Source organism: Saccopteryx bilineata, chromosome 5, assembly GCF_036850765.1.
Source record: "Saccopteryx bilineata isolate mSacBil1 chromosome 5, mSacBil1_pri_phased_curated, whole genome shotgun sequence".
In the NCBI taxonomy this organism is placed as follows: Eukaryota; Metazoa; Chordata; class Mammalia; order Chiroptera; family Emballonuridae; genus Saccopteryx; species Saccopteryx bilineata.
The window spans coordinates 167,034,140-167,059,634 of NC_089494.1; the positions used below are offsets into that span (position 1 = coordinate 167,034,140).

The 25,495-nt window shown below is 37.1% G+C and overlaps 1 protein-coding gene across 4 annotated transcripts in view; it reads left to right on the top strand.

Moving 5' to 3' along the window:
• The window catches only part of DIP2C (disco interacting protein 2 homolog C), a 463,773-nt gene that overhangs the window by 267,420 nt on the left and 170,858 nt on the right, over positions 1–25,495 (top strand). For all 4 annotated transcript variants that reach the window (XM_066233339.1, XM_066233336.1, XM_066233337.1 and 1 more), the window contains one exon: positions 18,334–18,459. In XM_066233339.1, coding sequence (XP_066089436.1) covers positions 18,334–18,459 — 126 coding nt within the window. The remainder of the gene's footprint in view (positions 1–18,333; positions 18,460–25,495) is intronic.

The following is a 25,495-nucleotide window of genomic DNA, read 5'->3' on the forward strand; positions in this document are numbered from 1 at the left end:
CCCCATAATGACCTACTGTATGCATGGTCTGCCTTCCATTTCTCTGTGCTCTTGTCCAGGGGTCCCCAACCTTTTACACAGGGGGCCAGTTCACTGTCCCTCAGACAATTGGAGGACTGGACTATAAAAAAACTATAAACAAATCCCTATGCACACTGCACATATCTTATTTTAAAGTAAAAAAACAAAACGGGAACAAATACAACATTTAAAATAAAGAACAAGTAAATTTAAGTCAACAAACTGACCAATATTTCAATGGGAACTATGCTCCTCTCACTGACCACCAATGAAAGAGGTGCCCCTTCTGGAAGTGCGGCGGGGGCTGGATAAATGCGGCCCGTGGGCTGTAGTTTGGGGATCCCTGCTCTTCTCTTTCACATCATCTCTCTTCTGCAGCCACACTGGTGTCCTGGGCAGTTTTTGAGCACATAGGTACCTAACTACCATAGGGCCTTTACACCGTCTGTTCTGCCTAGAATGCTAGAATGTTCTTCCCTCATATATAAACACTATTGGTTTTCTTACCTTCATCAGGTCTCTGCTCAGGTTTGACTACTTTTGTGAGGCATTCTCTGACCACCCAAGTAAAAGCGTAAAACACTCACACATGATCCCTATGCTTTCCCATCCTGATTCATTTGTTTCTATTCCTATATCACCCCAACACTCTATCAATTATCTGTCTTCCTATCTATCTCTCAGCCATCAACCAGTCCATCTCCCATCAAACATCTCTATCAGTAATCTATCACCTATCTATTGTTTGTCTATTTACCTGCCTATATCAATCATCTGTTTGCTATATATTAATTATCTACCTACTTGTCTATCAGTTGTCTGTCATCATCTATCAACCATCTATCTACCTACCTACAGCCTACCATGATAATGTAGACAGGGTCTTTGTTTTGTTCATTCGTGTATGCCAAGCACATAAAATGTTTCCTAATTAATAGTTTTGGAAGGAAGATGAGGGAGCATAGCACATTTGGGGGAAAGCAAGAAATTACATACAGAAGGACCAGATGTTAAGGTATCTTGTGTACTATGCTTGGGAATTTGTACTTATCCTGAAGATGATAGGGTGGCACTTGAAGATTTTTGGCAAAGATAGGACAGTACAGTCTTAGCATTTGAAGATTACTTTGGAAGCACTATGGAGTATGGATTAGAAATGGAGGAATTACAAAGACCCTGAATGCCTGATATCGATGCATGTTTAGGAGATGAGTCAGTTCTGGTGAGATTTGAGATATGTTTAGAAGACAATAGCAGTAGGATTCTAAGGCTGAGTTGATGTAGGAGTATGTGAGAAAGGGAATTGGGAGTAACTCCTAGGTGTCCACATAGTACACCTGCATAGGTGATGGTCTCTGGGTCTGCTTTTAGAGAATTAAGGTTTCTTTTTATCATAGGTTAGAGATGGTAGGATTTTCCTCAGCTATTAACTTGCAACATAGAGAGAGAGTACTAAGAAAAGTTGTGTGAACATTTCTACAAGTGCCATGTAAAGCATGGAAAAGGTTATTCCATATGTACTGTTTTATTTTTTTTAATTTGCAATCCTCTCAATTTTGAATAATGACTGCTCAATTTACATATGGGACAGACCTATCCAAAGGATCCTTCCATGTGCTTGTGAAATTTCAGCTGGGATTCCCATTATGTATAATCAACTCCGAATGGCCCCTATTCCCATATATCATGGCAACCATCCTACAGGAAAGCTAAGGAGGGTCCTGGGACGTAGTGAGGGCTCACTTGGTAGTTTCATTTACCATCTTCTTTTCTGCTATCTCCTGTTGTTAAAAAATCTAGTTATAAGAGTTCTTATTTTAGACATTTTGCTAATATAAATTAGTTTCTCATAGAATATATGTTTTTACATTATTTTAAAATTTGCGGTATGAAATCTTAACTGATTTTAGTCTGTTGCCATCAGGATTTTTGGGTTTATTTTCTTCTGAGCCAGCATGGAAGATTTGAGACATTCAAAAGGAAAAGTTTTGTGGCCTTCAGCAGATTTTGCTTTCTGAATTTCTTTGACCACTTACCTTGCAGTAGAGTTCCTTTGGTTGATTCAATGACCAAATTATATCAGCCAAGCAGTAATTCTGTTATCTCTTAGATAAATGACCTAATTACAAATCAGTCTAGTCAGCCATATAGCCTCAAATTTAATCTCTCCTAGGAATATTTTCCCTTTTACTTCTAAACTCCACAGCCTTACATTGTGGTCATCTTCTAATAGAATTTTTTATAATAGCGTGCACTTATTGATAAATAACTTTCTTTGAAAACAAATTTGATTTGTAAAGTGAATGAATGATGAATAGGGGTCTATAAATTAGGCACTCTGTTACTTTTACCTGATAAAGTCTAAATTAGAGCTTAAATTTTAGGTATTTTTAAATATTCCTTTTCTCCCAACCAAACACCCTAGAAAAGAAAACCTTAAGGTTTGTGTTGTGTCTCTTCCAACCAAGACAGACTATGACAAGGAAGAAAATTAAAACTAAGATGCAGCATACAATCTCCTAATATGTTAAAAATGATGGTTTTGTCTTTTGATGAACTTAAAACAATTTAAAAACCACACCTCATACTTTGTGTACATAGATGAGGCAGCTGCCTCTCGTGGTCAGCCGTCCTGACCCACACTCATGCTCCGTCCTAGGAGAATGTCATGGAGTCCTGTCTTCTGCTAGTTTAGCAAGCTCAAGTAGTCCAGGAGCTCCAGGGGATCTCGAACCCCTTTCAGAGATGTCTTTGAGGTCAGACTATCTTCAGTATAACACTAAAACATCATTTGCCTTTTTCATTCTCATTTTTTCATGAAGGCGTACTGGATTTTTTCCAGAGGTTGCATGATATATGATAATGTTATGGTTTTGACAGCCAGTGGAATCTATTATTGTGAGTTCTATGTTTTAAAAGTTTACTTTCTCATATAACTATGCAAGTATTACTTTCATAAGCAAATGCTTTTAAGGGCTTTCAGCCATTTTTAAGAGTTTAAAGCATTCTTCAAGTCAAAGAGTTTAAGAACCATTACTATGAGACCTGTAAAAAATGTACTTCTTTCTTTAAAAATTAAGAGATAATATGAACTAGAGACATCTACATCTGAATCTACCCCAAGGCTTATTTAAGTTGACATCAGTTTAAAGTCGAATTCATGTCAATGTTCAGTTTCTAGGAATATTCTGCTATGCATTATAGGTGAAAGAAGAATATGGAAAACATTGTGTTTGTTTTTAAAGAGTTTATTTATTCTATAATAATTTCTTCCTTGATGCTACAGTTTAATTTTCTAGATTGAGGTATTTCTTTCTCTAGTCAATTTGAATTTACTGATTTAATGTGGTACCTAACTCTGTAATCTTTGTTCTCTCTGAACAACTCATTTTTCATTAATTTATTCTAGTATAAACCAGAAAATAACACCTATTCTTTCTTGCATTAGAGTAGGAGAGAAGAATGCACTAAATCAGACTACACACCCACCTAAAGATTCACTGAGAAAGACTCCTCTGAGTAGAATAGCACTATTTAACATGGTGGCCAAATCCACATGGGGCCTTTTAAATGTAAATTAATTAAAGTTAAATAAGATTTAAAATTATTATTATTATTTTATTTGCTTCACTAACCAAACTGGACCTTCATTTACTAAACTGGACTTTGAAAATATGGAAATCACCAGTACAACAGAAAGTTCTCCTTCACAGTGCTGTTCTAGGGTTAAAGTTGTGGAAGGGTGGGAGCAGAGCAGGAAATGCACTTAAGACAGATCAATAAGACCCTTTTTTTTCAAAAACAAAAAAATAAAAATGAGCTCAGTTTTGATATTTGCACCTAGTTATTTAAACAGAAATGACACAGTATAATTTGGATTTTAGAAATGTCAGTGTGGTAGGAATATTATATAGAATAGATTGGTCGAGTTGGGATGGGTTCCTGACTCAAAGCAGGGACATTTTAGAGAGGCTAATATATTTTTGGTGAAAAAAAAAATTATCAAAATTTTTGTGATGCATTGAAATGGTACTTAGACATTAATAGCCTAAAATTTATATTAGGTAAGCAGAGATCTTAGACATTGAAGAATAAGGATTTAATAAGGTAGAAAAGCAAAATCAAGTAAGTACAAGGAAGGGAAAATGAGAAAATAATAAAGAGAATAAAGTGGAGTAGAGAATACAGACAGACGTGGTTTCCACTCAGCATGTAGTAGAAGAATAGAAGTCATCATACCCATCCTCATTACAAGAGAGATACTTAACAAATGGAAAATCAACAATCCTTCTTTGATCTATCACAGAACTGACAACATTGGGCAAACTGCCATTCCAAAATTTAGGATGGATAATGTAAGCAGAGAAGTGGACTCTCTAAGAAAGAATCTAAAGGCAGTGCTGAGAATCAGAAACATTGTAACAGGAATAAAGAATAGTCTATCAGTAGACTGAATGTGGATAGGTCAGATACTCAGATCTTCATAAAGAATACTTGGAGATTAGCCTAACTTGTGGTGGCGCAGTGGATAAAGCATCAACCTGGAATGCTGAGGTTGTCAGTTGAAAATCCTGGGCTTGCATGGTCAAGGCACATATGGGAGTGGATGCTTCCTGCTCCTCTTCCCACCTCTCTCTCTCTCCCTCACCACAATGCCCCCAATAAATAAATAAATAAAGAATACTTGGAGATTAAACAGTGTACTCTAAATAACACATGGATCAAAGAAAAAGTCTAAGAGAAGATATTAAAGATATTTTAAACTAAAAAAGAAAAGTACAAGTGGTCAAAATTTATGTGATGCAGTTTTATAGCATCAAATGCACATATTAGAAAAGAAGAAATATCTAAAATTAATAATGAAAGCTTCAACCTTAGGAAACTAGAAAAATAAGAACAAAGTAAATCCAAAAAAAAAAAAGAAATAAAAGTTGGAGGAGAACTAATGAAACTGAAAATGCAAAATCAGTCGAGAAAATCAAAGAAACCAAAAGCTGCTTCTTTGAAAAGATCAATATAATTGATAAACTTAGCCAAGTTAACTAGGAAAACAGTAGAGATGACGCAGATGACTAATATCAGATATGAAGAAACAGCCATCACTACCGTTCCCATAGACTATAAAAGGATAATATAGTAATATTACAAACAACTCTATGCCTGTAAATTTGATAACCTAGATTGAATGAACCCATTTCTTTGAAGATGCAGTCTGATAAAACACATAAAAATAGACAATCTGAATAGGCCTATGTTTGTTAAAGAAATTTAATCAATAATTAATAACTTTCCAAAACAAAGCACCAGGCCCAGATGGTTTTACTGGTAAATTCTACTGAACAGCTAAAGAAGAAATTATACCCATTTTATTTTTTCTGTTTTTTTTTTAAACAAAAGAGAGAGAAGGACAGACAGACAGGAAATGAGAGAGATGAGAAGCATCTATTCTTTATTGTGGCGCCTTAGTTGTTCATTGATTGCTTTCTCATATGTGCCTTGACTGGGAGGCTCGAGCTGAGTGAGTGACCCCTTGCTCAAGCCAACAACCATGAGGTCATGTCTATGATCCTGCACTCAAGCTGGTGAACCTGCGTTCAAACTGGTGAGCCTATGGCCAACTAGTATGAGCCTGCACTCAAGCTGGCGACCTCAGGGTTTTGAACCTGGGTCCTCAGCATCCCAGGCTTACTCTCTATCCACTGTGCCACCACCTGGTCAGGCTACACCCATTCTTTATATTCTTTTCTTTCTTTTTTTTTTTCTTTATAGGGACAGAGAGAGCCAGAGAGAGGGATAGATAGGGACAGACAGATAGGAATGGAGAGAGACGAGAAGCATCAATCAGTTTTTTGTTGCAAGACCTTAGTTGTTCATTGTTTGCTTTCTCATATGTGCCTTGACCGCGGGCCTTCAGCAGACCGAGTCCCCTTGCTCAAGCCAGCGACCTTGGGTCCAAGCTGGTGAGCTTTTTGCTCAAGCCAGATGAGCCCATGCTCAAGCTGGCGACCTCGGGGTCTCAAACCTAGGTCCTCCACATCCCACCCAGTCCAATGCTCTATCCACTGCGCCACCGCCTGGTCAGGCTGTATATTCTTTTCTTTACAATAAAGGTGGAGGGAATACTTTCTAATTCATTCTATGAAGCTAGCATAACCTAAAACCAAAACTAGACAAAGACATTACAGTGAAGAAAACTACAGACTAGCATCTCTCATGAACATAGATACAAAATTACTCAACAAAATGTTAGCAAATCAAATCCAATAATGTGTAAAAATAATTATGCTCTACTACCAAGTGGGATTTATTTTAGGTATGCAAGGCTGGTCTCACATTTAAAAATTAGTTGATGTGCCTGACCAGGCGGTGGTGCAGTGGATAGAGCGTTGGACTGGGATCTGGAGGACCCAGGTTTGAGACCCCGAGGTCGCTAGCTGGAGCGCGGGCTCATCTGGTTTGAGCAAAGCTCACCAGCTTGGACCCAAGGTCGCTGGCTCAAGCAAGGGATTACTCAGTCTGCTGTAGCCCCACGGTCAAGGCACATATGAGAAAGCAATCAATGAAAAACTAAGGTGTCGCAATGAAAAACTAATGATTGATACTTCTCATCTCTCTTTGTTCCTGTCTGTCTGTCCCTATGTATTTCTCTCTCTGATTCTGTCTCTGTTTTAAAAAAAAAAATCAGTTGATGCAATTCATCACATCAACAAACTGAAAAGAAAAGCTGTATGACCCTATCAATATTAAAAAAAAAAGGACAAAATTTAACATCTATTCATGATAAACACTCAGAAAAGTAGGACCAGAAGGGAAGTTTTTCAATTTGATAATGAGCATCTACAAAAATTCTACAGTTAACATGATACTTAGTGGTATGAATCTGAATAATTTCCCACTAAGTTAAAGAACATGGCAAGGATGTCTTTTCTCCTTAGTTCTTTTTAACATTATGCTGAAAGTCCTAACTAATACAATAGGACAAGAAAAGAAATCAAAACATACACAGATTGAGAAGGAAGAGATAAAACTGCTTATATTAACAGATAATATGATTATCTTTGTAGAAACTCAAGAAAAATATCTAGAACTAATAAACAGTTATAGAAAGTTGCAAGATACAAAGTTGATATACCTAACTACCTTCTTTTACACCAGTAACAAACAATTGGAATATGAAATTAAAAACACAGTGTCATTTACATTACACCAAAAAAAGGAAATACTTCAGTAGAGCTCTAAAAAATGCACATGACTTATATGAGAAAACTATAAAAAATGATGAAGAAATGTATAAAGCAATCTAAATAAATAGAGAAAGATTCCATATACAGGGATGGGAAGGCTCAATGATGTCATGAGGTCAGTTCTTTCCAATTTGATCTATAGATTCAGTACAATCTCAGCAAGCTATTTTGTGAATATCAACAAACTAATTTTAAAATTCATATAGAAAGGTTAGAGACCTGAAGTAGCCAACACAATAAAGAAGAACAGAAGACACCACTCCAAGACCTCTATAAAACTAGAAATAGATAGGACAGTGAGGTATTGGTGAAATAATAGACTTATGGATCATGTTAGCCCAGAAATAAATCCACACAAATAGAGTCAACCAATATTTGACAAAGAAACAAAAGCAATTCAATGGGAAAATGATAATCTTTTCAATACATAGCACCAGAACCACTGAACACTCACATGTTAAAAAAATTAAATCTTCTTGACACAGATCTTATAGCTTTCAAGAAATTAACTCAAAATGGATCATAGACCTAAATGTAAAACATAAAACTGTAAAATTTTTATAAGATAATATAGGAGACAATCTAGGTGACGTTGGTTTTGGTGATGACTTTTTAGATACAACACCAGAAGTGTAAGTTGGACTCATTAAAATTAGAAACTTATCTATAGAAGACACAGTTAAGAGAATGGAAAGACAACCACAGATTGGGAGAAGAATCTTTGTGAATCTCATTTCTGATAAAGGGTCGATATCCAAAATATTGATATATAAAGATCTCTTAAACGCCAGAACAAGGAAACAAGCAATCCAGTTAAGAAGTGGGCAGAAGCCCTGAACAGATACCTCATCAGAAGGGATCTGTAAATGGCAAATAAACAAAGGAGAGATGCTCTATCTACATCATATGCCATTAGGGAATTGCAAATTAAAATAACAATAAGATACCACTATTAGAATGCCCAAAATCCAGAACACTGACAATATCAAATGTTGGTGAGGGACAGCTACTTAGGAAGGCAGTTTGGTGATTTCTTAAGAAAACTAAACGTACCTGAAATACTGGGGGGCCACTTTGTGCTGTAGATGATTGACCCCTATGCTATATACCTGAAACTAGTACAGAATTATTTTGAATGTAAACTGTAATTGAAAAAATTACTAAATATGGAAAGCAGTATAAAATAATAATCATAATAGACATTTTTATTTACTTTTATTTATTTATTCATTTTAGAGAGAGTAAGAGTTAGAGAGAGAGAGAGAGAGAGAGAGAGAAAGGGGGGGGGGAGCAGGAAGCATATGTACCTTGACCAGACAAGTGCAGGGTTTCAAAATGGCTACCTCAGGGTTCCAGGTTGATGCTTTATCCACTGCGCCACCACAGGTCAGGCATAATAGACATTTTGGACTCACTGTTTGCCTTCAACATTGAAGCAGTGCATTTACTGTTTGCACGCTGATTTGGTGTAAAATCCTATCTTATCCTCTATTGTTACTGAGATGTTTACTATGATCCTTATTTCTTTGACAGAAGGAGCTAGTTTCTTAGAAAGCAATAATTTCTCTCAAAAAAAATTTTTTTTTGACGGAGACAGAGAAAGGGATATAAAGGGACAGACAGGAAGGGAGAGAGATGAGAAGCATTCTTGTTGCGGCACCTTAGTTGTTCATTGAATTCTTTCTCATATGTGCCTTGACTGGGGGGCTACAGCTGACCGAGTGACCCCTTGCTCAAGCCAGTGACCTTGGGCTCAAGCTGATGAGACTTGCTCAAACCAGATGAGCCTTCACTCAAGCTGGTGACCTCGGGTTCTCGAACCTCGGTCCTCCACGTCCCAGCTTGATGCTCTATACACTGCGCACTACCTGGTCAGGCTCAAAATTTCTTCTTGTGGTATTCAGCAACATTGTTATGTCCATAGTAAACATACACTGTATGAATGAAAAGTGAAAAAAAAACTAAACATACTCTTACTGAATGATTTAACAGTTGCACTCCTTGGTATTTACCCAAAGGAGTTGAAAATATATCTATATAAAAATGTGCACACAAATGTTTATAGTAGCTTTACCCATAATTGCCAGAATTTGGAAGCAACCAAGATGTCCTACAAGGTGGATGGATAAACTGTGGTCCATCCAAATGATGGAATATTATTCAGTTATAAAAGAAATAAGCTATTAAGCCATGAAAAGACATAGAGGAACCTTAAATGTGTATTACTTAGTGAAAGAAGCCAGTTTGAAAAGAGTGCATACTGTGTAAGTCCAATTCTATAACATTCTGGAAAAGGTAAAACTATGAAGACAATGAGAAGATCAGAGGTTGCCAGGTGCTCAGAAGAATGGATGGATGAATAGGTGGGGCACAGAAGAGTTTTAGGGCAGTGGATCTATTCATTATGATCCTGTAATGGTGGGGTTAGGTCACTATATATTTGTCAAAACTCATGGAACATACAAGGCCAAGACTGACACCTAATCTAAACTATAGGCTTTATTTAAGAATATTGATATTATCAGTCATAGCAAATGTATGGCACTAGTGTAAGATGTTAGTAATAGGGAAAACTCTGTGTGTGTGTGTGTGTGTGTGTGTGTGTGTGTGTGTGTGTGTGTGTGTGGCTGTGTAGGTGTAGGTATAAGCAGGGATGGGGAATATGGGAATACCCTGTATTTTTCACTCAATTTTTTTTGTAAACCTAAAATTATCCTAAAAATAAAGTCAGTTAATTTAAAAAATGAAATAAAGGATGATAAAACTTAGAAGATCAACAAAAGATAAAGATGATTCTTGGGAAATACTAATAATATTGAAAAACCTTCAGTGAGAAGAATGAAGAAGACAAAATAAATGATATAAGGAATTTATAATGGGACATGACTACAGATATACCAGAGGATAAAAGTATTCAGAATACTGTAAAAAAACTATTTGATAGTAAATTTGAAACCTTAATTAAATGGATAAATTCCTAATTTAAAAACTTAAGAAGAAATGGAAAATTTAAGTAATCCTATAGACATGGAATAAACAGAAACAGTAGTTAAAAACCTCACAACAGACTTAGAAAGTTTTAATTTTTTTTTTAACTTTTATTTTATTTATTTTTTACAGAGACAGAGAGTGAGACAGAGAGAGGGATAGATAGGGACAGACAGACAGGAACGGAGAGAGATGAGAAGCATCAATCATTAGTTTTTCATTGCGCATTGCAACACCTTAGTTGTTCATTGATTGCTTTCTCATATGTGCCTTGACCGCGGGCCTTCAGCAGACCGAGTAACCCCTTGCTCGAGCCAGTGACCTTGGGTTCAAGCTGGTGGGCTTTTCCTCAAACCAGATGAGCCTGCACTCAAGCTGGCGACCTCGGCGTCTCGAACCCGGGTCCTCAGCATCCCAGTCCGACGCTCTATCCACTATGCCACTGCCTGGTCAGACGAAAGTTTTATATTTAAGTTATACCCAACTTTCAAGAAATTAGCCAGTCTGATTCTATACAAACAGTTTTAGAGAATGGAAAGAGAAAAAGGTATCCTTACCAATTCATTGTAGGACAGAGTCCTATGTCAATAAAAAATAAATATTTTTAAATCAGGGGTTCCCAAACTTTTTACACAGGGGGCCAGTTCACTGTCCCTCAGACCATTGGAGGGCCACCACATATAGTGCTCCTCTCACTGACCACCAATGAAAGAGGTGCCCCTTCCGGAAGTGTGGCAGGGAGCCGGATAAATGGCCTCCGGGAGCCGCAGTTTGGGGACGTCTGCTTTAAATCTACAGATTATTTACAAGAAATAAGGGTTTAGCATAATGGCTCGATATAATCTGAACAAAAATTAATCATATTTCTTTTCTTCTTACTTTTTCTTTTTTTTTTTAAATGAGAGTTTGGGGGATAGACCGACTTCCACATGCAGCTTGAACGGGATTCACCCAGCAATCCCCCTCTGGGGCTGATGCTTGAATCAGCCAAGCTATTCTCAGCACCTGAGGCTGATGCTTGGACCAAGTGAGCTATCCTCAGTCCAGGGCAATGCTCGAACCAGTCAAGCCACTGGCTGCAAGAGGGGAAGAGAGAGAGAGAAGGGGGAGAGGATGGGGAAGAGAAGCAGATAGTCGTTTTTCATGTGTCCCTGACCAGGAATTGAACCCAGGATATCTGCACACTGGGCCAGTGCTCTGTCCACTGAGCAAACTGGACAGGGCCTAATCATATTTCTATACACAAGTAACAAATGTAAAAATATAATTAAAAAAAATTTTTTTTTAATTTTTTATTATTATTTATTTATTTATTCATTTTTAGAGAGGAGAGAGAGAGTGAGAAAGAGAGACAGGAGAGAGACAGAGAGAGAGAAGGGGGGAGGAGCTGGAAGCATCAACTCCCATATGTGCCTTGACCAGGCAAGCCCAGGGTTTCAAACTGGCGGCCTCAGCATTTCCAGGTCGACGCTTCATCCACTGCGCCACTACAAGTCAGGCTAAAAAAATTTTATGTATACAAAAACAAAAACTTTATAAGAAGCCTAATGAAAATTTAAACAAAAGACTTTTGCTGGACTTATCTGGTGAAAATTACAAAATTTTATATGAAAGACATGAAAGAGGGCCACCATAAATGGATTCACTGTGATAATGGACTGGGAATAATCCTATAGAGACATCAGCTCTCCTAACCTATATTCAATTTTACTAAAAACTTCCACATTTTCCTCTATGGACCTGAACTTGTAGATTTGATGTGGAAGAACAGATGGGTAAGATACAATCAAGAGAAAGAAACTACTGCAGATGTCAGATGTATCACATGTGAGAATCAAAATGTCAGAAAGAAGCAGTCAGGACAGACTAATCTTAAATAATTTCATTTGTGTGACATTCTAGAAGTCGTAGAACAGTAACAACAGTTAGCACATTGGTACTTAATATAGCCTCCAAAACACAGCAAAACATGTTTGTTCTAAGTAGTCATTATCCTAATGTTTACTAGCCATTACTAATGTCACTGTAATATTGCCATAATGTAAACCAATGTTTATCAAGCATTTGCTTTGGACCAGGCATATTCTAAATGCTTTTTTTCCTCTAAATACTTTTAATGTAACTCATGTCATCTATTTATCACAGAATTCAAGAGTGTCTCACTACCTTGTTTCATAGGTGAACAAAGCAATTGGCATTTGTTTTCTAATTAACTTTTGTTGTCTTTTCTATGTATTTAGTTTGACTGTTATAAAATTTTACCCCCTGTATAGTTAATTAAAGAAAAAAGCATGAGTTAAAAGGGTTAGTTGAACATGGGATGAGTTTATGATGAAAAAGGAAGTAGGGCTAATTAATGCCTAGAGCAGAGCCTGGCACATAGGACATTCAATACATATTCATTTACTGGTTGAATAATAACATTATTCATCCTTCATTGGCAATAGCTCTAAAGGCCAAACAGCAAGCAGTGACCATGTGAGAGGTGGTGTGTCTGTGCAGCTACCGGTGATATTAAGAGAGAGAGAGAGAGAGAGGAGGAGAAGAAGAAGAAGAAGAAGAAGAAGAGGAGGAGGAGGAGGAGGAGGAGGAGGAGAAGGAGGAGGAAGGAGAAGGAGAAGAGGAAAAAGGAAGAAGGAGAAGAAGAAAGAAGGGAGGGAGGGAGGAAGGAGGAGGAGGAGGAGAAGAAGAAGAAGAGAAGAGGAAGAAGGAGGAAGGAGGAGCAAGAGGAGGAGGAGAAGGAGAAGGAGAAGGAGAAGACTGATTAGAAAGTGGAAAACGAGTGTGTGCATGTCTAGAAGTTTACCCTTGGTGTCAGATGTCAGCTATGTGTCACTTCTTGTCAAGGCCTCTCCCGATGGCCCTGCCCCAGACGTGCCCATCAGTGTCCTTACAGGTTACAGTCTCTTCATATGTAGTACTCATCCTGTTATCTTGATTTTCTGCTCAATATCCCAAACAGAGTTCTGTGAAAGGGGAAACTCACTGAATAAGCAGAGTTGTGACCAGAGCCCCTTTTCATGCCCGGTCCCTTCCCCACCCTGCATGCACTCATGTAACCACACATTTTTCCTGGAGATTGAGAGGTGGAGGGGATCGAACTGAAGCACCATGGAGGTGAAAGCCATGCGGCAGGCATGGATCCTGATTCCCCACTACTGATCAAGAGACTGCACTCATGGGAAATGCACCTGGCCTTACCATTCTTTTATTTTGCCCTTACTCTGTTATCACTGTTCTTGCACAAACCCCAGCACCTCTTCTGTGTGCATATTTTACCCAAAGAACAAAAGAAGGTTCAACCGCAAAAGAGGCCCTTGTGGAATCGAGCCTGTGTGGCCCTGACTGTGAGAAGAGGGCACAGTGCAGCAGTCAGGACACAGGAAAACTGGTCCCTACCTAGCTTTTCAGCAAGTTTTGGTTTTTCTCACTATTTTCTCTGTCAAGCTTAGTGGAAACATTAGTAATGACCAGATCATAGGGTTTGACAGTACAGTACAGAGTGTTCACGTTGCCACGTGCCACCTCTGCCCAGAGCCTTGTAATGTATCAACTCATTTAACCCTCCAGGTGACAGGTACTCTCATTTTTCCTTTTTCTGCTCATAAGTAAACTGAGGCACATAGAGGTTAAGTAATGTGTACAAGGGCATCTGGAGCTGGGATTTGAACTTGGGCAGTCTGGCTCTGGAATTGTGGCCTTACCTGCTGTTGTCGTGAAACAAAGTAACCTTCCTTAGAAAAAGGTCTCTTCTATTGATCCACTATTGTCTTTGAAGTTGGACAACTGTCCAGCTGTCCAGTAACATGTTGGACATGTTACTAATTGTGTGATGTCAGCTCTAGGAAATGTGCTGTGGCTTTTGACATCAAGAGGGAAAATTGAAGAGGCAAGCATCAGTTTCTCTTTATTTAAACACAGAGATATACAAGATACACCCTTTCTCTGAGGGGCTAAAGATGTTCTCATTCTTTTTACTTTTATTCTCCAAATATCCCATTGCTTGTTGTATTACAGGATACTAGTTTCTTTCAGAGTGAATGAAAGTACCATGAATTTAAAGAAACCAAAAGGAAGACTTTTGAAACAGGAACCAGAAACTAGAAAATTTATGGAGGAAAAGGATTGATGGCCTAGTGACTGTCCTTTGGAATTTACTTTCAGGGTACAGACCAGAGGGTGTAGGTAGCTTGGCCCATACACAGGGCCATCAGTGTGAGTGTCTGTCTTCTATGTACAGGGCATCATTCACAGGTTAAACCATGATTTGTGCTGTGTGCCTTGCAGGAACACCAGCATTGGGCAGTGTTGCTCCCAGAATTCAGGCTGTGGTGCATGAGGATGAGGTGGGAAACGTCAATAGTCTGATTCCTTCAGGCTTTTCCAGTTTATCAAACCCACTGTATGAAACCCATTGCTTCAGAATAGTACTAAAAGCAGCTGTTATTAATGAGTGCCTGCTGTGACAGGCAGCTAGTAGCTTGCTTACATATTTTATCTTTTATCTTACATCATTCCTACAGTGACTATGATTTTGTTCCATTTCTTCAGTATCTTACAGCTAGTAAATGGCAGATCCAGGATTTTGATTCCAAGCCTCGACTATTAATCTGTCATTTCTCCAGAACTATGGGAACAGCTTGTTTCTTGGTCTCTTGTATATTCCTGGTAGTAAGACAGTCTCAGTTCATGGAACTAAAAGGAACAAAAACCTTTGCAAGTTTCTTTGAAGGAACAATAGGTGGAAAAATTGTCAGAAGTCAAGTAGTAGGGTCAGGTTCACCTTTCATTACATGTTTGGTGTTATTCATTCAGTTTTTTAAAATGACTTTTAACACAAGCATTTTAATTATAATGACCAAATCATGATTGGTTAGGAAATGAGAAAAAAAATATTATTAAGTTTGAGACAAAAGAATATGTAAAGAGAGTGTAAAACTTCTTAAAACTTTAACTAAGAAAATAAATGTGAATATCAGTTTTGGTAGTCGTATTTATTTTGTTTTAAGCATGAGAGGCCAAATTACTGTTCTGGGTGCTGAGGACCAAGATTAATGTGTGTGGGGTTTTTTTGGTGCTGTGTAACCCCCAGGTGCACATCCTTTACCTTAGTAGAACAGGCATAGGTCTCAGGGTTGTTGATGTTGTTTTGATTACATCCTTAAAAATGTGGGTTTTTTTTGTTTTTGTTTTTGTTTTTGTTTAAGAAAAGACTGAAGAGAGATAGGAAGTAGGAAGGTAAATCTGAATTGGGCTGAAAGGGAGTTTTTCTACTCTGGGTGTGTGTCCCTGTTTCTAACATGGTACAGAAGAACAAGGCAAAGAACAATGCGTTGCTTTCATCTGCTGCCATCCAGGACAGAGTGGTGGGAGCGTATGCCACGCAGTGCTGCAGGGACTTGGCACTAGACACCTGCCCCATCAGCTGAGTAGTCGCTGGTTCTATTTAGTAGTTGCCCTTTGTTATTGCTATCAATAACAATTTGATTGTATTTTCCTAGAATTTTTAGAAAAAACCTGTCGATTTTTATAAAAACCCTTCTGTGATTAAAATAGAACAGAAGAATTGCCTTTTTGAAAATAATTAGTTTAATCATTAAATATAACTCCTTTATTTTCTGGATGCTTCTGTAGAAGTTTAATGATTTCCCCAAGGTTAGTGTGTATGCTGACTATAATTTTCAAATGGAAATTGCTGGTTGTGCAAGAAGCTGTCAGAAAGTAAAGGTAGTGTGGCTACATCTTGACCCTCATCACTGATCCTAGGTTTCATTTTTGAATCAGGTGAACTTATCCCAGATCCATGGGAGAGATCAGTTGAGTAGCAGTTGATTGATTTACATCTTACTGGTTATTAAGTAATCAGAGGAAGAAATTTTCTGTAAAAATAAAGGGATCAATCAAATGGAATTTTATATTTTATTTTCCCCTTAAGTATAACAAAACAACTATAGAGGCAACTCCTGGGACAACTGGCATCATTTGAACATGGACTTTGGATTAGATAATATTATTTTTAGTATTATATGTATTCAGTTTCTTGATTTTTGAGAATTTACAAGAGAATGTCTTTGTTCTTAGGAAATACATTGAAATATTTAAGTATAGAGGAGCATGGTATCTGTAATTTATTTTCAAATGATTAGCAAAAACAACATACACAGACAGAAAATAATGGGTTAAATGTAAACAATTATGAATATGGGTAAAACTTTATGGGAGTTCTCTGTACTATTCTTGTATTTTCTGTAAATTTTTATTATATCCAAAAACTTTAAAAGTGGGGTCATATGACACTGAAAGTGTTTGATGTGTGAAGAGTTAATGTACTTTCTCCTCTTCCTAGATGAGCTCTTTAGTTTTAGGTCATGAATCCAAGTTATTCATTCATTAGTTTTTAATCTAAGAGTTTAAGAAAGAGTGATAATTCTGATATGCTAAGGTTATGGATTTGATTCCCAGACAGGACACATATAAGAATCAACCAATGAATGCATAAATGGGTGGAACAACAAATCATTGTTTTTCTTTCTCCTTTCCTCTCTCCTAAAAAATAAAAAAATAAAAAGAATAATCAAATTCAGTTTTTGACTCAAGTGGAGAAAAGAGTAGGATAAACATAAGCTGAACAAAATAAAGCAAAATAAACTCATGATTTTTTGCTCTAAGACAGGGCTGTTGAATACTTTCTATAAAGGGCCAGATAACCTTTTCTGGGCCATTATGGTTTTTGTCACAAACAGTGTAATAGTAGACACAGTGTGTACATACCAGAAGGGTGTGGCTCTGTTCCAATAAAATATTATTTACACGAAAAGGAGGCAAACTGCATGTAGCCCATAGGTGGTGGTTGGCTGAACCCTGCTCTAAAGTGTTAACAGGGTGGAATTTTCATAGGAATGGCAGGAGTACAGTGTGGTTCATGGTGAAGACCATGGGCCTTGATGGTACTCACACATGGGTTCAAACTCTGGCAATGCCACTTACCAGTTTGATCATCTGGGAGAGTTTCTTACCTTCGCTTTCTTATCTGTGAAATGGAAATACTGAAAGCCTCTCCTTTGTAATTGTGTATGTTGTGAGTGTGGTTGTGTCTTTGCCTGACTGCTGCCCTCTAACTGACTTCCCAATGTCCACTCTCCTTCTTCTGCAGTCTTCTTCACAGCAACCAGAATGATCCCATCAAAATGGAATCGGATCATGTCATTCCTCATAATCCCCCAGTGCTCCCTGTTAGATTTAGGATAGAAGCCAAACTCTTTACCATGCATATTGGCCCCCAAACTGTGCACCCCTCTCCCAGGATCCTCTTTGTTCTGCCAGTATTATTCTCACTCTGAGTTTAAGGCCTTTGAGTGGGTTTTTCCCTCTTCTTGGACCTTCTCATTCTGACAGAGTGGCTGGTTCATTCTTACTATTCCGATTTCACATTGAGAAAGCTCCTTCCCAGCCTCAGTGAAGTAACCACTCAGTCAATTTATTTTTCCTGTTTTAATTCTCTGCCCCATTTACTTGTCTATGATCTATGGAAAGTAAGCTGCATGATTCACAGCACCTCATCTACCTGATTCTCCATCGCAGCTGCCCTGAGGACATGACCTTACAAAGCAGGCAGCCAGTAAATATTTGTAGAGTTTATATAATGAGTTAACATACACAAAATGTTAACTCAATGACTAGCCCATAATTGAGTTCTTAGTACATGTTAGCTAAAATCATTACTGATGGTTTAACAGTGAAAAGAATTTTGAGGCTTGAAAATGTGAAGAAATATGCTCAAGTCTATTTACCCTAAGAAAAGAAAAATCACACAGAAATTTGCAGCCAGCATTTGTTATTTATACAGATTCTAGGGTAATAAAACGAATAATTAGGAGTCTGCAAATGAATTTGCATGTCTTCTCACTGGAGCTTTTAAGCTAGCAGGTTCACACTTTCTTTTTCTTCCCCACCCATTCACTTGTGACAGTTTCTTTTGGAAGATAAACTGTTCCCCAGGTCCACAGAGAAAGAAGAAAAAGCATGAGGCTTTTGGATTGTTTCTGAACAATGGAGTAATTGAACTCTTTTTTTGTTTTAGACGTCCACACAGAAGCTGTTCAGGCAGCGCTTGCAAAACACAAAGAAAGGAAGATGGCAGTGCCTATGCCTTCCAAACGCAGGTCCTTGGTTGTGCAGACCTCGATGGATGCCTACACGCCTCCAGGTGAGTGGCAGGCCCACTGTCTGCTTCATAAAGTGGCAGGCATGCCTTAGAATTAATTCACTACCAGCCCTTCAGTCGCAGTCTTTCTAGCTTTCAAGAAAATGGTGTTCTAAATTCAGATTTTGTGAACCTCGTGTCCAGAAATAGCATATATGCTCTAAATTAAATTTGAAAGGAAAGTTACCATTATTATATGTGTATTTGTATAAATAAGTGTTTTAACTTTTCTTCAAGATTCATAAGTATAAGACTTAAAGTCTTACAATTTTTTTTAATACTTTATATAGCAAAAGAGAAATATTATACCTCTATAGTTCTAACTAAACTTGGACTTTTCTTCTGTTTAGACTGGTATGTACATATTCTTAAATCTTTAAATATAAGTATATTGTAATTTTGTATTAAGAAACCAAATGAATTGAAAATTTAGGCAGTTACCTTAGAGTCTTTGAAGTTTAACTATGAGTGTTTGTAAGCAGTGAAGGTAACGAAGTTCCCATTTCAACTCAGAGATGTGGTCAGTCAAGTATATCCAATAATTCTCCAGCCAGCTCTTAAATATTCAGTTCTGCATGCCCTTAAGGATGAAAGTTCTGAGCTTTATAAGACAAAATAAGTAAATAGTGTATATGTTAGTCATTTTTTAAAGATATTCCAACAAATGTTCTTCATCTCAAGAATATAATTTTTTTTTTTTTTTTTTTTTTTTTTAGAGAGAGACAGGAAGGGAAAGGGATGAGAAGCATTAACTCATGGTTTCATCACTTATTTATTTAAAGTTTTAGTGAGAGGACGAGAGACAAAGACAGGCTCCTGCATGCACCCTGACCAGGATCCACCCAGCAAGTCCACTAAGGGTGATGCTCTGTACATCTGGGGCATTGCTCTGTTGCAACCCGACCCATTTTTTAGCACCTGAGGCAAAGGCCATGGAGCCATCCTCAGCGCCCGGGCCCAACTCATTCTAACTGAGCCGTGGCTGCAGGAGAGGAGGGGAGAGAGCGAGAGAGAGCGCGTGCGAGAAAGAGAGAGAGAGAGAACGAGAATGAATGCATAGTGAGAGGGGGAGGCGTGGAGAAGCAGATAGGTACTTCTTCTGTGTGCCCTGACCAGGAATCCAACCTGGGACATATACACACCCGGCTGACGCTCTACCACTGAGCCAACCAGCCAGGGCCCATCACTTTTTTAAATTGTTATTGATTGCTTCTCACATGTGCCTTGACCTAGGGGGCTCAATCCAAGCTAGCAACCCCTTCCTCAAGCCTGAGACTTTGGGTTCAGGTCAGCAACCTTTGGGCTCAAGCCAGCAAATTTGGGATCATGTAGATCAGGGTTCCCCAAACTTTTTACACAGGGGGGCCAGTTCACTGTCCCTCAGACCATTAGAGGGCCAGACTATAAAAAAACTATGAACAAATCCCTATATAGGCACACTGCACATATCTTATTTTAAAGTAAAAAAACAAAACAGGAACAAATACAATATTTAAAATAAAAAACAATTAAATTTAAATCAAGAAACTGACCAGTATTTCAATGGGAACTATGGGCCTGCTTTTGGCTAATGAGATGGTCAATGTGCTCCTTTCATTGACCACCAATGAAAGAGGTGCCTCTTCCGGAAGTGCAGCGGAGGCCGGATAAATGGCCTCAGGGGGCTGCATGTGACCCGCGGGCCGTAGTTTGGGGACCCCTGATGTAGATAATCCCACGCTCAAGCTAGCGAACTCAGGTTTTCAAACCTGGGTCCTCAGTGTCCCAGGTCAATGCTTTATCCACTGTGCCACCACTGGTCAGGCCGACTATATATATAATTTTTTTTTTTTTTACTTTTTTAACTTCTTTTAGAGAGAGAGAGAGACAGGAATAGACAGATAGGAAGGGAGAGAGATGAGAAGCATCAACACATAGTTGTAGCACTTTAGTTGTTCATTGATTGCTTTCTCAAATGTGTCTTGACCTGGGGGCTCTAGCCAAGCCAATGACCCCTTGCTTAAGCCAGTGACCTTGTGCTCAAGCCAGCGACCTTTGGGCTCAAGCCAGTGACCATGGGGTTATATCTATGATCCCACACTCAAGCTAGTGACCCTATGCTCAAGCTGGTGAGCCCTCACTCAAGCTGGTGAACTTGGGATTTTGAACCTGGGTCCTCAGCATCCCAAGCTGTTGCTCTCTATCCACTGCACCACCACCTGGTCACGCAGACTTAAAATATTTTTAAGCAAATATTTAGAAATAAGTGGTATTCTGGAAGATAGACATTTACCTGAGCCACTTTTTATGAGAAATGTACAGTTTAAAATGCAAGAAGCAATGTGATTATTCATATATGTACTTTTTTCATGTTAAACCAACCTCAGAAATGTTACTATGTCATATATGATGCAAGTTGGAACTTTCAGAAAACAAACCTTGTACAAATATCTTTGCAAAATATAAGAACATTATCAGAGATGTTATTTTGGTGTAACATTTGCATTTAATTATTTGACTAGAATTTTTATGTACACTATATAATACATTTTGTAAACAGTCATTCAGGAGGCCTAATGATAATGTCAGATTAATGTCAGATGAAATAGTTTTGGAAGGCAGCTATGCTCTCCACTAGACCACCAATGCTCCGCTTCATGAAATAGTTTTGTACACTCATAAATGCCTGTTTATAACCTTATTTGCTTGAACAGAATCTTGTCTCAGTTTCATTTTCTCTCATTTTGGTTTTGTTTTGTTTTTTGTTTTTGGTTGCTGGTAACTTGTTAGAACTTATTTCATGCCTACTGCTATTAAAGGAATATTTCTGAAAGTTATATTCTCTGCATGAAATGAGAGGTACTGCCCAGTGTAATTTTTCTGGAATAGATCTTACTAGGATCATTACAGTGCCAGTCTTCTACAGGTGAAACTTATCTTTAGTTTTTTGTTTTTTGGGGTTTTTTAAAATTTTTATTTATTTATTTATTTATTTTATAGAGACAGAGAGTGAGTCAGAGAAAGGGATAGACAGGGAAAGACAGACAGGAACGGAGAGATGAGAAGCATCAATCATTAGTTTTTCATTGCACATTGCAACACCTTAGTTGTACATTGATTGCTTTCTCATATGTGCCTTGACCGCGGGCCTTCAGCAGACCGAGTAACCCCTTGCTGGAGCCAGCGACCTTGTGTTCAAGCTAGTGGGCTTTTTTTTCCTCAAACCAGATGAGCCCGCACTCAAGCTGGCGACCTCGGGGTCTCAAACCCGGGTCCTCTGCATCCCAATCCGACGCTCTATCCACTGCGCCACCGCCTGGTCAGGCTTATCTTTAGTTTTAACATATAAAAATATAAGAATAATTTTCTAGCATTTCTGCTTCTAGTTATGACAAAATGACTTTTATTGGACTAATCCAGACACAATAAGCAGCTATAAAATTGCACAAAGCAAATGACACAGCTATTTTTAGGCTGTGGACCTCAAGTTGAACAAGACTGAACTGAGAGCAGAAAAACTCATGAGGTGAGTCCCACAGTTCCCAGTTCTCTGTCTGGAGAAAATTTTTAGAATATAACACAGAGATTGGGTTCTGAGCAAGCTGAGCAAGCATAGCTATTCTGCTAATTTGAAGAGGGCTGAGAACTAAGGTTAGGGAAGATAAAGAAGCTGAAGTTTTCCACAGACCCACACTGGCAAAAAATAACTACAAGTCTGCTCGAGATCAACAGGGTCAACCAGTAATTGAAGTAAATGCAAAGTAAAAATCAAGGCTGCAAAAGATTTTAGAATTCAGAATTCCTCAGCATACCATCCATAGTATCTAGTACTCACTAAAAAAATCACTAGATATGCAGAGACAGGAGAAGGGTAAGCTGTGCCTGCAGAAGGACTCAATAGAAAACCACAAGATAGCTCCAATGTGCTCTCGTGTAGCCACTAATCATTTATCAAGCACAAAGATTGTTGCTGGTTTCAATTGTATTTGTTATGAGAATGAAATACAGATTTTGAAGAGCTTAGATGAAAAAAATGACTGGAAAATATTTCATTAACTTCTACCTTTATTACATGTTGAAACAATATTTAGAATATTTTTGTGCTAAGTAACAGTACATTATAAAAATTAGTAATTCCTATTCGTGTATTTTATAATGTGGTTACTAGAAGGTTTAAAATTATGTATGAGGCTCCCGTTACATTTCCATTGGAAAGCACTGGGGAAGGTGTTTGATATAGAGGAAATCAGGGTTTTCAAATCTGATTGTAAAGCTTTATTCAGGGAATCAAATGAAAATATGTCAAAGATATAAAGGAAAATATTATCTTAATAATAGCTGAGTTGAGTAAAGAAAGGGAAAATATTTTTTAAATTAATGGAAACTCTAAAACTGAAAAGGATAATAATGAAATTAAATTTCACTGGATCAGTTTAACATCAGCTTGGAGAAGGAAGATAGTGTCTTGAAACTTTAAGGGAGATCAAGAGAAATTAACCAAACCTAACGGAAAAAACAGAATATTAAAGTAAAATGAACAGAACCTGAAGTATCTGTGGAACAATGTTAACAGAATTATAATTGGAATTTGAAGAAATGAGGGTCAAAACTCCTTAGATTGATATAATCACCACCAATGATTTAGAAGTTCAGTGAACCCAAGCAGGATAAGTCTAAAAGGAATCAAACCTAAGTTCATAAATGTCAAAGTGCTGAAATCCAAAGATTATGAGGAAATCTTAAAAAACTTGAGAGGAAAACAGATGTTATATATTGGAAAACAATTATATGACTAATAAATGACTTATATAAAGATACAATAGAAGTCAGAAAGCAATGGAAAGACATCTTTACTGTCCTAAAAGGAGAAACAAAAACCTGTCAACTCATATCCAGTGAAAATATTCTTCATAAGCAAGGATATTAAAGGAAATGAAGACATAATGAGATATGTGAAAGCTGCGAGAATATGGTGCCAGCAGTACTGTACTTCAAACTGGCATATGGGCTTATGGGGAATGATATGAAATGAAAACTTACATCTATAAAAAGGAAAGAACACTGGAAACAGTAAATATCTGGACAAACATAACATGCTGTGTCTTCCCCTTGTAATTTGCTTTAAAACAACACTCACACACAAAAGATAGTCACAGGTGAATCTAATTATACTGTTATTATGTTTGTGAAGTAGAAAGCAATTTGTAGTGTCAGTTTTGAAGAGCAAACAGTTACAATATTGACCCTATATAAGTGCATCAAGGATGCATATTGTTAGCACTAAAGCAGCCACTAAAACATGAGAAGAGATACAAGCAAGAATAGAGGGCATAAAATGAAACTCTTAAAAAATATGTGGTTAATAGAAAAGAAGTCAGGAAAAATCAAGAGATTGAAAAAAATAGGAATGACTGGAAAACAAGTAGCAAAATGTTAGCATTAAACCCTCTTATACCGATGATTATAATAGATATAAATAGATCAAACACCCAACTAAAAGGTAAGTGGTGAGACTGGACAAAAAGAGAAAATAGATACATCTTTGAGTTGTCTATAAGAGACACGTTTAAATATAAAAAAAAAGGATAATTAAAAATAATGAAAAAGCATTAAGCATGAAGAAGTAAACAAGTCTATATTCATATCAGACAAGGTAGACAGCAAGACAAAGTAGCATAAACTATAAAGAGGGGCATTGCATAATGGTAAATGAGCAATTCACCAGCAAGACATAAGAATGAATACTTATACAATATACCTACAAACAGCATTATCATTTATAAGTAGAAACTGATATGAGGAAGGAAAAAGTAGAAAAATCAAGAATAATAATTGGAGATTTTAAAATGCACTTATATAGTCATCAAGTTGTCAAAACAACACTGTCAATCAATTTGATGCAGTTAATATTCACAGAATATTATACCCAACTATTGCAAAACACTCAATTTTTAAAATACCTTTCTATGGATATAATTTAGTTCCCATAAAATTAACCTATTGTAAGTATATAATTCAATAAATTTTAAAAAATACATAGATTTTTCAGTATTTACCATAATCCAGTTTTAGAACATTTCCATAACTCCAAAAATTTCCTTGTACCCATTTTCAGTTAATTTCCATTCTCACTCCAGCCCTGGGATGCCACCAATCTGATTTATATGCCCCTATAAATATTCTAGACATTTAAAAAATGAAATCATGAAATAGATTCTTTTGCATCTAGCTTCGTAAGCCTAATGTGTTTGGGTATCTTCTGTGTTATAGCATTCATCACTTGTAGTTATGCATTCCTTCTCATTGCTTCACTGGTTCCTCTTAGATAGATATACCGCATTTTGTTTATTGATTCAATATTTGATGGATATTTAGCTTGTTTCAAGGTTTTGGCTATTATGAATAAGGATATCAACATTTATGTATATAGCTTTGTTTAGTCTTATAATTTCATTTATCTTGGGTTGATTCCTAGGAGTAAAATTAATGAGTTATGGTCATTTTATATTTAACTTTTAAGAAACTGCCAATTATTTCCACAATTGCTACACCATTTTATATTCCCACCAGCAATGTATGAAGATTTCAGTTTCTCAGCATTGTTACTAACACTTGGTATTGTCTTTTTTTTTTTAATTTTTATTATAGCCACTCTAGTGGGTATGAAATAATATTTTGTTGTGGTTTTAATTTTCATTTCCCTAATAATGCTGAGCATCTTTCTATGTGCTTATTAGGCATTTATATATATTCATTGGTGAAATGTCTTTCTTAAATGTTTGCCCATCTAAAAAAATTTTTTTTGTTTTCTCAGAGTAAGAATTCTTTATATTATCTGAATATAAGTCCTTTATCAGATACACAATATGCACACTGTGCTTTTTCTTTTTTCTTAATGGTGTCTGTGGTAAACAAAATGATAGCCCCTCCAGAGAGAGCCATGTTCTAATTTCTATAACTTGTAAATAGTTATCTTACATTGCAAGGGGGACTTGCGGATATGATTAAGATCCTGAGATGGACAATTATCCTGGACTAACTCAGTATACCCACTGTAATC